Genomic DNA, 13,248 nt, shown 5'->3' with positions numbered 1-13,248 from the left:
CTTATATAAAAGCCTTATATAAATCAATGAAGCGCTCCCTTAAACCAGGGCGCTGCAAGAGGAATAAAGCCAAATGGCTCAGCCAGCAGTGGAACTTTGTTGTGTGTCATCTCATCTTCAGACTTTCAGTTGTTATATTACGTGCGGAACGTTATAAAACAGATATTAAAGTTGTTATTGTTTTTTCTTGCGAGCCTACGGACTCATTCACTGCGGTCGGGAAGGTTATACAACATCGCCGCGTTATATAAGTGAGCCACATTATCGGCCAATAGGAAGCCGCCTGGCGCGTCACGTGACGCCCGAAGACCCAAGAAGGAGCCGAATGCTAGCTGGCTAGCCACGAAGATGAACTCGCTCGGCGGCGGCGGCGGCAGTGTTTTTATCGGCTCTTTATCGTTTCCCCGGAGGAGAACATAACTTCAGGAGAAGGGTGTCCTCGACCACACGAGTTGTCGGCTCAGAATGTGTTCGTTTTTTGCTCGTTTTTTTTAAATCGTGGCGGTCGACGAGCGGTCAGTCGGTTCGGTCCGAGCCCGTTTATAAGCAGCTGTAAGCTAGCTCTCTCGGAAAGCATCCAGCGGCGGAGACGGAAAACATAACAAAACACTTTTTAAGTGTCTTTAGGTTTGATATTGCCAAATCTAAACTGCACTTTTACGATCTCGGCGCTTATGTACGCTCCCAAAGTTGTCATTTGTTGGGTTGTTGGACATTTTGAACGGGTAGACCGAGTGGACATTAAGCTCCTTACTTGTTAAGCTCGGAGGATTTCTCACCCCGGCTGGAATTTAAAAATAGGACGTTTTTATACGTTTCGGTTGATATTCATGCGGCGCTCCACCTTGTTGTGTTGTTATAAAAGACGCGTGGGCTCAGTCGATAAATAACTCCGACCTTCAACCTCCGCCGGGCTGCTGTTTACACTCCGCCGCTCCCACGTTGCTCTCTCTGCTCGGCTTCACTGTTCCACTATGGTCACCACTGAGACCGGGACACCACCGGGGGTCTGGTTTGGTTCGGGCGGGGGGTGTTACAACAATTATGATCTGTGATCGTGGGTAGTTTGTGTGAAAACCAATCGTGAAGATGGAGACCGGAGTGAGGTCCCACCAGGGCGAGCTCTTCGTCCACCCGCTCGCCAACCCCGGAGCTGCGGGCATCTGCCCCGAGATGCTGGAGGTGGCGGAGGAAGCCAACCGGGCAGGGGACTATAGCCTGGCAGTGGAGATCTACAGCTCCCAGCTGGCCGACCTCCAGCAGCCCGACCGGGGCTTGTGTCTGAGGAAGGCCGACTCTCTCGCCCGCGCCGGGCGGATCTCCGAGGCGCTGGACTCGTACTGCTCCTCCGCCAGCCTGGGCAAACTGCGGCCGGAGGAGCTGCCCCTCCTTGTGGAGACCATCGCCCGGACTCTGCGGGAGAAGGAGCTGGGCATCACCGCTGCTGTTAATGGACACTGTACAAGCAGCAGCAGCAACAAGGGGGACGATGGGGGTCAAAACAGTGAGGGCGAGGAGGATGAAGCCCTGGATCTGTTTTCATGTCGCCTCTGCAGGTGTCTCCTCCACGAACCCACGACAGTGGAGTGTGGACATACTTTCTGCAAGAACTGTATAGAGGACGACTCTGTTAAAGATTGTATTCAGTGTAAGGAGAAGCTGAGCAAGGACGGGCTGCCCAATGGCCGCAGGCTCAATGTAGTCCTCAGCGGCCTGCTCGATAAACTGTTTGCCACTGAGACCAAAGCCAGGAAGTCCTGGATTGAAGGAGAGGTTTTGTGGAAGAAGGACAACTTGCCGGGTGCCTTGGAGAAGTTCAACGCAGCTGTTGATCTAGGTGAGCGTGCACGACACTCACGTGTGCGGTGAAGACTTATTTAATGTTTTCTTTCTGTGTGTAAATCAAATCGATAAAAGGTGCAGCTGACCTACTTTTTGCCGGAGCTTCTCGGTGTCACCAACAGGGGGCGCTACCCTTCCCCATTCATTTTGCATAAACTCGTGCATTACATGACGCCAGGCCCCTCGTTACTTAAGTAGCACACATCTGAGCGTCCTCTGCCACATTTCACACTTTATCTATATATACTCTGCAGTGTTATTGAGGTCTTTTATTAGCTCTTCAGAGGGGTTACATATAAAGACACCCAGGTGTCTTGTGTCTGGCTGGGTTACATTAGATGCTAACCTCATTTATGCCCTTGATAGTGCTGTTTCATAAGATCTATTGGATAACATTTAGAAGGGAGTTTTGGTCATTCACCAGCAGGTGACAACAGTTTGTTTCACCTTTCCCAATTCTATTTGGCCAAAAACCTGTTATGTGGACACGTGATGTAAAAAATGCCAGCAAGCTTCATTAATTCGAGGCCAGAGGACGTTTGGTGTTGCATGGTCTGTCCTGGAAGAAAGTTACTTAACCCCTCTTCCTTGTCCTCCCACATCTGGCCTATTTTTCAGTGTCCCATTAGTTCTCAAAGGTATTTAAATTCAGTTTTGATTCCATGAATGAATTGCAACCTAACAATAGCTTTCAGGCCAAAGATACAGTGGCAGCGTTTCACATATTTTGCTCCCCCAGATCAATATTGATTCCTGCCTTCTGTCTGGTGAAGGTCTTCTGGATGAGACGAGGACAGAGTGCTTTCACAGCTTTGTCTCTGCCAGTCAGTGTTTTCCCAACAGAGACAGCAGGAGCCCTTCTGCTGTCTGTGATGTAGGATGAGTGTACCAAATGCCTCTGAATATATAGTCATTATCCAACCGCTGCCTTTTCATCATCATATTTCCATTTTAGTTTTTTTTTTTTTTTTTCTGAAGGAATATCGGGGACAGGTGGAATATGACTCTAAATTTATTTAGGTAATCTACAAACCTACACAAGTTATCTTTTCAGGAAGTAGAAGTAAACAACAAAAACATATGTAGCATCCTGTTACCTTTCTACACTTCCTTGTTTCCGACTGCGCTGGAATCTATAAAAGTATTTCTAATCTATCAATCAGCTTTCAGGCTGATGGAGGTCATGCTCCCACCCATCCAACTGGATGAACTTCATCATTGTTTGTGAATCAGAACTCGGACTTCTGATCACCATGTTCCAACACTTGATGTGCTTTAATGCTCTTCTGTTGAGATGTGGTCAGCTTTACAAGGCGGACAAACAATTCCGGTGTCACGCTTCCTCAGAAGTGAGAAATAAGGACTATTATAGAGGGCTAAACCCGGATTTGTATCATTTGTAAGCATTAAAATGACGTATTACACGCACTCATTTTCAGTGACCCCCTCACTGTCCGTACAACATTTAGGTCTAATCTACAGATGAAACACTGAATCATTGTTTTTCATGCTGTCCCATTATTCCCAGTGCAGAACGGTTGTGTCTCATGTCAGTTACATCCCATAAGGTCAGCATGAGCGTAACCTTTCAGCCGTGTAACTCTCCAAGCTATATAAGTATTTTATAAACTGTATTCATGTCAACGGGGATGGGTTTGTGGATCAGGTCATCTGGATGTACATGGGGAGAGGACAGAAGTACATTTTCTTTCCACAGCTAGTTTATATTTTTTGAGAATGAGAGTGAATATTTCATGAATCATGTTGGGTTTCTATCACAAGTTATGTAGGGTGACCCTCGTATGACTCGAAAGCTTTTTTTGATTTGGAAACGACCTAAAAATGTGCAATGAAGTGAGTGCACAAATTACCACAATAACTACTATTTTCATTGCAGCATGATATAATTTTAACAAAAGGGCAAAGAAAATGATTAATACTGAACTTTATAGTCAGTTATCGTATGCCATAATGGGAAGATGTTTCACTTCCAATTCAAATGTCTCCTTCTGCCAAGTTTGATTTATAACAGGGGCTGGGTTTCTAGCTTTCATGGCAGCATCACCAATACCTCGGTTCAGGTCTCGGTTGATATCAAGTGTTTTCTTGGAATTTTTTACCATTTGCTTGGAGGTTTAGTCGGTCGGACTGGAGCCTCTCAGGGCCGGTTGTGGCCCACGGGCTGTGTCTTTTGACATCCCTGATTTTTATTTGTGTGTATAGATATAGCATTATGAATCCAGAATTCCAGAAAAGTTTTTTAAGATCTGAGGTAAAATGTCGGCAAAACTTTAAAACGGGTCTCCTGCAACCTGGGTGACTAGAAATCTTGACATTTTACAAATGAACCTGTATTTCTGCAGTGTCACTTCATGTTCCTATGAAATTCACCAGGAGCTCACTGATGCATCTTGTTGGTTCTTGTTTGTTTGCGATCGTGTTTCACCTTAGCTGACTCTGATCCGGGTGGAGTCTCTCTCCCAAATAATTACACTCTGTAATGTACTGATATTTCTCAACTCTGCAACTAGAAAAATTCTTCTTTTTTTTTTTTTTTAACCTGATCATCATTGCTGTTTGTTTTGGTACCTGATATGAAAACGGAATAATTGCAAGAGTTGTACTGAAACATGTTTTCGGTCTTTTGCAGTTATTTTTTTTTAAATCAATGGTATATAATTTTTTTTAATCTATTCTGAATCTTTGTTAATTTTTTTTAAAATAAGATTCAGAAAATTTAGCTTAAAAATAATCAGTATTTTGTTAAACCTTCTTTTTTAACCCCCCCCCCCCCCCCCCAAAAAACCCTTTTAGTCAAATTTTCACTGGCTCTGTAACGTATTTCTTTATTCTTCATGTGCCAGATGTCCAGCAAGGTGCATTATGTACTCGATGTGATGATTATACAACCGTGTCGTTTGAGAAGAGCTACATAATGAGCCGTGCTGTTTTACAGACTAATGATTTTTCACTTACATGACTGACACAGTGTTGCCACACAGGTTACATGATCTCCAGTACATAGAAGTTATGCCACGTTACATTATTGTCCTACTTCCTACAGACCTAGAAAAGCAAGAAGGGAGAAAAAAAAGAAGCCCACTTGGAGTTTGACCCTGAGTGTTTTTCTTTGTGGTGTGCAGTGCCCTCTGCAGGCAGGCTGCTGTATCAACGGGCTGATCTGCACATGGAGATGAGGAACTTCAGCCAGGCGGTGCAGGATGCCAACAGCCTCTGTAGGATGAAGCCTCTCTGGGCAAAGGTGAGTCAGGCTTGGATTAAAACTACAGAGGAAGAACCGAGATGGTTTTTCTTATACGTGTGAAAGAAAATGTTGACTCTTGTTGTTGCTTATTTCAGGCTCACTGTCTGAAAGCCGAAGCTCTGACTCAAGCGGGGCAGAACGACGAGGCCTTGCAGGAATATTTGTTGTGTGTGGCGCTGAAGCCCGAATGGACCAAAGTCAAACTAGAGGCACAAAAGGTAAGAAAGTCTCCAAACGAATAACATAGTCCCGTTTCCACGACAACGCTGTTGTGTAAAAAGTTCCTATGATGCAGATGGTTCTTGTCAGTTGTCAGTAAAGAGATTAAACTTCCTTTTGTTGTCTTTCTGACTCACATGTTGATTTATTTATTTATTTTTCCTTCCTTCAGGTCCTCGGTGAGCTCTTCTCCTCTGTGTTCGAGAACCAAGACCTGCAAACTCCACTGCACCCCCTGCAGGGAGGGGGCACCACCCGTCTCATCAAACCCGCTGCTTTGCTCCGAACTCTGAGGCCTCTCACACAGAAGCCAGGCTCATCCTCACAGGTCACTACACACACACACACACACACACACACACACACACACACACACACACTTGCGAGGGTCAGAAATAGAACTGGACAATGTTCAGGGTGTGCTTACTTAAATACTGGTGGACAGACAACACCACTGATTCCTGACCCGACCTGGAAGCAGTGCCAGAGATATGTCCTGTTCGGAAATGGTCAAAATTAGATTTGCACTTCTAAAAAAAAAAAAAAAAAAAAACCTTCTTAAACTCATGTCAGTCTTTTTTTAAAAAGTTTTTATTTCTTTTGTCGAAAAGTGAACCATGTTTAGAATATTTGAAAATAGCACTGCCAACATAAAATGCACTATATGTTCAGCCACATATGGACTATTTTACCAGAGGTGATTAGGAATAACCTCAGAAAAATAAATCTTTTTGTTTTAAACTTACCATTATTTAAAGAAGAAATGACTATGGTGCGTTCCAGAATGGACGTGGAAACATGTTACCTCTGTCTTTGTAAGATGGTTTATACTAATGGTGACACGGGGGGGGGGGAAGCTCAAATAACCACATCTGAACCCAACATTGTTTGTCCTTGCATATTTTAGAAATAAATGCATTTTCACATGGAAATGATTGAATACATGCATTGTGATTCATATGTTCAGTTTAGAGCCATTTATTTATTTATTTTACATATTAAATTAGAAGCAGTAATTCTCATTCTTAATTCATTATAGTGTGGACCTCTGGTTGACACTTTTCCGCTGGAGATCAATGGTCTGGAGTAAAAGAAAAGATTCACTAATTATTTATAAAAAGCTTTTTTTCCCTTTTTCATATACCTGTGATAGAATATATCAGGTTTAATCCATAACCTGTATTGCTCTCTGAGTGAAGACAGTTACACAGACAAGCACATTTTAATGTGTGTCAGCACTGCTTCACCTGCTCGTACACTCATTATCTAAATCATTTTATCTTCAGTAAATGTTTGGTAGGATCATTGGCTGATAATTGCATTATTGATAGCTGTTATATGTTTATCGCTATTTTCAAAGATGCAAGACATTTGATTTCCATTTGGATTTCTGTGGAAAACACTTAAAGGTCTTTACCTCGTTTGTGTAATCAGGGAGATCAGTCCTCTTGTTTGGCCTTTCGGCTTAATGTCACGCCATTTGACAATTAGAAGCTTTCACTTAAAGCCAATTTGTGTCAGAGTAATTGATTACATGTTGCTGTGTGGCCACAAACGACAGCACAACACACATTGATCAAGAAAACACTTGCTCTTAAAGTTCTGCAACCTGCTCCCCTCCTGGAAGCTGTCAGAAAATATCATAGATACAGTCTGTCATTTCATTTGCACAATAGACTCATTTTCAAAAGCAATTTTATCTTCTGGCTTAAAACTGCTTTAATAAAAAAAAGTGAGGTAGAATAGCTAAAATGGCAATAAAAGTAGCTTGAAATGTGTAAAATTGCAAACATACAGAACAGCTAAGAAGGAAAAACAGTTAAAAGAGTTAAAATTGCAATCAACTAATGGCTTGAAACCGCTAGAATTGGTAAACCAACTAAAAGGCTCAATATCTAAATTCGGTACAAAAAATAATTAAAAAGTCAAGATTGTCAAAATGACTCTAAATAAAAAAACTGTAGACAGCCAGAGAATATAAAACTTCTAAAATTGCCAGAACAGGTAAAGCAGCTTAAACTGCTTGTTGCTGGTTGCTTTTTTTTCCATTTTAGGTTACTTTTTCAAGCTACTTGCTATTTTAAAAAAAATCTATGGAGAAAAACGATGAACACAAGTAAAATGGCTGAAAGCATCAACGCAGCCAAAAGAGGGAAAATGGCTTCAATATCAACGTCTGAATCAACCCAATTCACTAAAAATGAGCTTTAAGAAATAAAGATAGAGCCGCTGAAATGACTTCCAGGAAATGTCCTCTGTACAAATGTTCAAATGTGCACTGTACAAATTTTCAACCTGTGAATTCGATGAATACTAAAACTGCTGCAATGATGAAGTCCACTGTGGCAGGCCATCTCATTATGTGTGTTTACCTGTGTGTGCGCCCAGGACTCTGACATCAGCGTGGACGAGTCGTCCTCCAGACTCCTGGACTCTGCTGCAGAGGAAGGAAACACCAAGACCCTGGCCAATGTTCTCGCTGCACTGCCAGCACCCACTAGTGGCCTTAAGAGGAAGTACAGCAGTGACGGACCCTCAGCAGTGTTCAGCCCTCCCTCCAAATTCCACCGAACCGGTAAGAAAGTCCAACCTGCATCGTTTCTGGTTGATCTTCTCTGAACAACTCCCTGATTATGATGGAGCTATTTTTTATTGAATCTTCTCTCAAGCAACACTTTTTTTTTTTTTAATATCCTGCAGACGAGACGGGCAGTACTCAGCCGGCTGCAGTCTGCGGAGGACGCGTGTTTGCTGCTGACCTGTTGGACAGCGGAGACATGGAGTGTTCACTCTGCATGAGGTACGCACACAGTCCGGGAGGTCTTGCGACTCACTGAAAGAGCTTAATACCTCTGCACTGTTAAGGAAATATGTCAATATGTTAAGTATTCTTTAAAAATATGACTTTTCATTATTGTTGGTATCACTGATCAATCTGTCTGAATAATTAGTGTAATGTTAAAAATGGAAAGAAAAAAACAAACACCAGAACTGTTTACTGCTGGATTGTATCATAGACGTGAAAAACCGGTCTGAAAGTAATCAGATGAAGACTTTGTTGAGATGAGATTACAAACTTTTTGACTTTGTTATGTTTCTAATTTGAGTGTAATCAGACTGAAGAATCGATGATTCTTCTGCCCGGCAAAGACAGAACGATAGAAACTCGAGTTTTAATGAATGTGAGCTGCCTCGGCCTGTCGTCATGTGCGCTCTTGTCACATTTGGTTGACGACCATTTTCCCCTTCCAGGTTGTTCTACGAGCCTGTGGCGACACCCTGCGGTCACACCTTCTGCCTCAAGTGTTTGGAACGCTGCCTGGACCACAACCCCAACTGCCCGCTGTGCAAGGAGAACCTGTCTGAGGTACGAGTGCCAAGCGTCAAGGAGTCGGTGCAGCATGTAGCTAGAATGCTAGAATCTTGCTTAATCTGCCCCCGAACAAGCGTACAGGAGTGGTGAGGAAAATAAATAAAAATTTGTACACATTATAAGGCTTCTGCATAGACTCATATCAGCAACAGATATTGTGGGGGGGAAAAAAATTCAACCTTTGCACTGAAACTGTAACCGAAATAAACATTCATTCATAAAATAGTGTAGCTTTACCCAATGTGAGACAGGAATACCTAAAATAGTATGTTATACTAGCAAATAGTGTTTATTATAGCACATATATACATCAGAGCTCATAATTATGACTATATACAAAACAATACAAGGCAGTTTTTACATAAATATGCAAAATTTTTGGCTCAAGATTTGAGCTGAAACTTTCAAATCGCTCGGTTTATTTCTGAAGTTTGCACTTCAGTGTGTAAAATGCTTCACTTCTGTGTTGTTGCAGTATCTGGCCACCAGGGGGTACAATAAGACTCTGCTGATGGAAGAGCTCCTGCAGCGTTACCTCGGAGAGGAGCTGGAGGAGAGGAAGAAGATCCACGAAGAGGAGATGAAGGAGCTGTCCAAGTGAGTCTTCCTCACAGTGCTCCGGCTCCAGCGTGCGCTCCCTCGCTCGCTCGCTCGCTAACGGTGCCCTTTCTCTTTAGTTTGAACCAGGAAGTGCCCATCTTCGTGTGCACCATGGCCTTCCCCACCATCCCCTGCCCGCTGCACGTGTTCGAGCCGCGCTACCGCCTCATGATCCGCCGCTCCATGGAGACTGGCACCAAGCAGTTCGGCATGTGCATCGCTGACGAGCTGAAAGGGTTCGCGGACTTCGGCTGCATGCTGCAGGTGAGCCTCGGCCCGAACACCTCGAGGGGGGGCGTGGTGTCCGTCAGCGTTAACACGGTTTAACCGTTTCAGGTGCGAGACGTGAAGTTCTTCCCCGACGGGCGCTCGGTGGTCGACACCATCGGCGTGTCGCGATTTAAAGTCCTGAGCCACGGTCAGCGAGACGGATACAACACGGCCAAGATCGAGTACCTGGAGGACAGGAAGGTGAGGAGAGGCTTGATTTCCTGCTACAGTTTGAAACTTCAACCGGCTCAAAACAAAACAAAACTGAAGCTGTCTTTGTTTATCTGAACGTGATCAGGTGGAGGGGGAGGAGCTGGTGGAGCTTCTGAAGCTGCACGACTCTGTGTACGAGCAGGCCAACAACTGGTTCACCTCCCTTAAAGACAACATGAAGAGTCAGATCCTCAGCCACTTCGGACACCTGCCCAGCAAGGACCCCGACCCACAGGTGAGGAAACGCTGCTCAGAACGCACAACTCCGCCTCTTCACCACAGCCTCAGATAGAAATATAGGAAATAAGTTCAAATGTAAAGGTTTACGGATTATATATTTGCTCTTTTAGGCTCATATTCACACAATTTCTTAAAGTTTCATTGATTTGAGCACTAGATGGCAGCAGTGAGTCGCTGATGTTCCCAGTTAGTTTTCGTTCCAGAGTTTTGGTAGTTTTATGTGTCTAATAATTAACAAGAGGGTCAAACTCCGTGAGGAATCTCATCGTGACTCTTACCTGTAAGCGTCACTGATGATAATCTGTGAGAGATTAAATTCTTTGAACAAACAAAACACCACCTTGCGCCCCAAGTCCTGGAGTTACAGTTTATATCACATTTCTATTCATCTGAGTCCTGTGAGCTGCTCCGTCACTATTTCCAGCTCATTTCTGACATTCAAAATGAAATGAAAGATTTAAATGACACGAGCAGCTCCCAGCATTAAAGCTTCGTTACTCCAACAGACTGTTTGATCTGAACAATAAACTGTTTGCTATATTTAACGGGAAAAAATTCAATCGGGACGGAACTTTTTGCAGCAACGTAACAAGAAAGATCAAAATAAACTGATGGGTCATTTAAAGTAAAACTGGATGTTGAACAAAATTTCTCGATTTTAAGATGTTTATGAAATAAATGAGGCTTCTGTCTCACATTTCTCACTATAACATAAACACCGTTTGTTTTCTGTGCACATAAAAGTAGAGGCGCACCGATGCCACTTTCTAAAGGACCAGTACGAGTACTAACGTTTTACTGATCCAGACACGAGCACCTCAACTGAATAAAGCCTACGTCATACTCCGTGTTGTCCTGTTTTTATAATTATTCACACACACTCCTCCCAAAAAAGTCAAATTTTATTATAGCAAATAATAAACGGTGTCGTAGACACTTTCAAGATATTTTTTAGTTAATTGTCATTTCTCATTGAGAGGAGCAGCGCTCCAGTTTGGTGGTGTAATGATAATAAAAGCTCTTCTCTTCTAGAATCAGATCTTAAAAAGCCAGAGCAGTTTAAATGTTCTGATTTCCATGTGTCTGAGTGACAACTGTGTGTCTGTGTCCCCGTCCGTCCTGCAGGCCAGCCCCAGCGGTCCCGCCTGGTCCTGGTGGCTGCTCGCCGTCCTGCCGCTGGAGAACCGAGCCCAGCTCACCATCCTGGCCATGACGTCGCTCAAAGACCGGCTCATCGCCATCAGGAGAGTCCTCATCTTCGTCACCCGCAAGAGGCCGCGGTGATGAACCGCCGCCTCTCGCATCTATGCAGTCTAGACGGCGTGTGGTTTCACGGGTCCTCTGATCCGCTCCCGGTGTCTCCTCCTCCTCCTCCTCCTCGCCCTCAGAGCCTCATGAACTCATTCCTGTCACGCGGAGCGGGTCGCGGTCCGACCCGAAGTTCCTCCGGCTTCGTCCACGCTCGTCCCTTCACTAACTTTTTCATGTGAAAGTCGAAATCGGCTTTGATGTCGGAAGGAACAAAAACCTGTGCTGAACACATCACTTTCCACCAGGACAACAGGTGGGGAAAACAAACGCTCACAAAAAAAACAAAACAACCTGGCATGATGGCAACGCACAAGTGAATGTATGAGCCCGTCTGCCGATTCTTTATCCATCACATTGAACAAATCAGAGATCTGTGTGTGCGCCAGCAGCTGCTTCTCTCGAAATGATAAAAAAAAAGAAAAAAAAAAAAAAAGTAAAATCTTCATCGAAGAGAAACTTCCAGAAGCTACGCTGATGATACCTGTAATGCCGCTTTACACCACCAGGTGGTAGTGAGGCGCAACTAAACTGGCATTACAGCAATCCTACACATTTTTAATGTTTGTTTTTTTTTGTTTGTTTTTTTAATTCAGCAGGGCGAAAGGTGTCCATGCTAAACATGTGCAAGCCGCTTCACGTCCACATGTTGTTGTTTGTTTTTCTATAATAGAAATCGACTGCGTGTGCTTAAGAATCAAATATGAGCTGGGCTCTCGCACAAGTTCTGATTGCCCAAAGGAAAAACAAAAAGGAGGGGAAAAAGAAAGAGAAGAATAAATATGAAAATGCAAATTCTCTTGAGATCCTGCGGATGTGGTCGTTCCCTGTCCCGTCGGAGCGGATCGCCGGGACGGGACTTAGTTTTAGCCGTTAACCATCTTTGTTTTGTTTTTCTCTCTGCGAACCCTCCGCACGTGTCTGGTGAACTCTTTTCATTCTGCGTGATTTACATGTATATCAATGTATTTCTGAGGCCTTTTCAATGTTTTATTTAAGGAGCATTTGGACTCTTCTCGACGACTCCCCTCCTCCCGTCACATTTACATGCACACTGAAGCAATATCTGGGCTGTGGAGTTTTCTTAGGGACATTTTCTTTTTTGCACACGGTTAAATATCCTGCGATAATTGTTCTTTATCACTTTATACAAGCAGGAGTTAATTTGCACAAAACTGCTGTCGCAGTATAACTCCAATTCTCATAAAATCTGGATTAATGAGGTTGTTTTTTTTATTTTTTAAAGAGGCTTTAGGTGCATCTTGGACCACTGCAATAAGTTCTTCCAGCACTTTCATCAAATGACTGTAGCATCTATAACACGAGAACTAATGTAGCGACGATTTAAAAGGAAATTTGAGCTCAAATCTCCGCGTCAGCTTCACTAATATGGAATCGTCTCTAAAACTGTCAAGTTTACAAGAAAAACCCAGCACTTAAAAGGTTTCAAATCAAATTGGAACAGAGTGTTTACACGTCGGTCTGTTCTCATAGGACCGCGGTGGTTTGACCGGCGTCGTCGGTGTGCACGTAAATGCCTCGTCTCTGTAGAATTCTGTCCTTCCAGATGTTTGTGACTCCTCCACAGTCACCCGCGGTCTGTATCCGAGCGTGTTCACAACGTGCTGCATTTCCCTCATATATTTGTAAAGGGAGCTCTTGTACCTATTTTTTATTGCAAATAAAACTGAAAACACATTCACTTCCTGTCTCGGGTGTTTTTTTGTTTTTTTTTCCATGTTCTTTAAAGGTGTGAAACTGCTTCTTTTCATTTAAAAAAAAAAAAAAGAATAAAGCGTGAAATAAAATTACATTAGAAGGGGAAAAAAAGATGGAGGAAAAACGGAGTGAAATTTTATTGCGACTTACTTGAATTGAACCCTAATCAACCAATCAGAGGACAGTTTTCACAAAATCT

At 43.4% G+C, this 13,248-nt stretch overlaps 1 protein-coding gene across 1 annotated transcript; it reads left to right on the top strand.

Moving 5' to 3' along the window:
• Positions 1-297: 297 nt before the first annotated feature.
• Positions 298-13,032, top strand: LOC308118861 (LON peptidase N-terminal domain and RING finger protein 2-like). Its single transcript, XM_080478511.1, has 12 exons — positions 298-1,837; positions 4,986-5,104; positions 5,203-5,325; positions 5,499-5,654; positions 7,715-7,901; positions 8,027-8,126; positions 8,579-8,693; positions 9,175-9,296; positions 9,377-9,563; positions 9,636-9,770; positions 9,868-10,017; positions 11,148-13,032. Exons 1-12 carry the CDS (start codon positions 1,090-1,092, stop codon positions 11,304-11,306), a joined length of 2,301 nt encoding a protein of 766 aa, XP_080334637.1. The 5' UTR covers positions 298-1,089; the 3' UTR covers positions 11,307-13,032.
• Positions 13,033-13,248: the final 216 nt, after the last annotated feature.

This window comes from Lipophrys pholis, assembly GCF_963383615.2.
Source record: "Lipophrys pholis genome assembly, chromosome: 13".
Taxonomy (NCBI): Eukaryota; Metazoa; Chordata; class Actinopteri; order Blenniiformes; family Blenniidae; genus Lipophrys; species Lipophrys pholis.
This window is presented reverse-complemented; position numbering and strand designations above follow the sequence as displayed.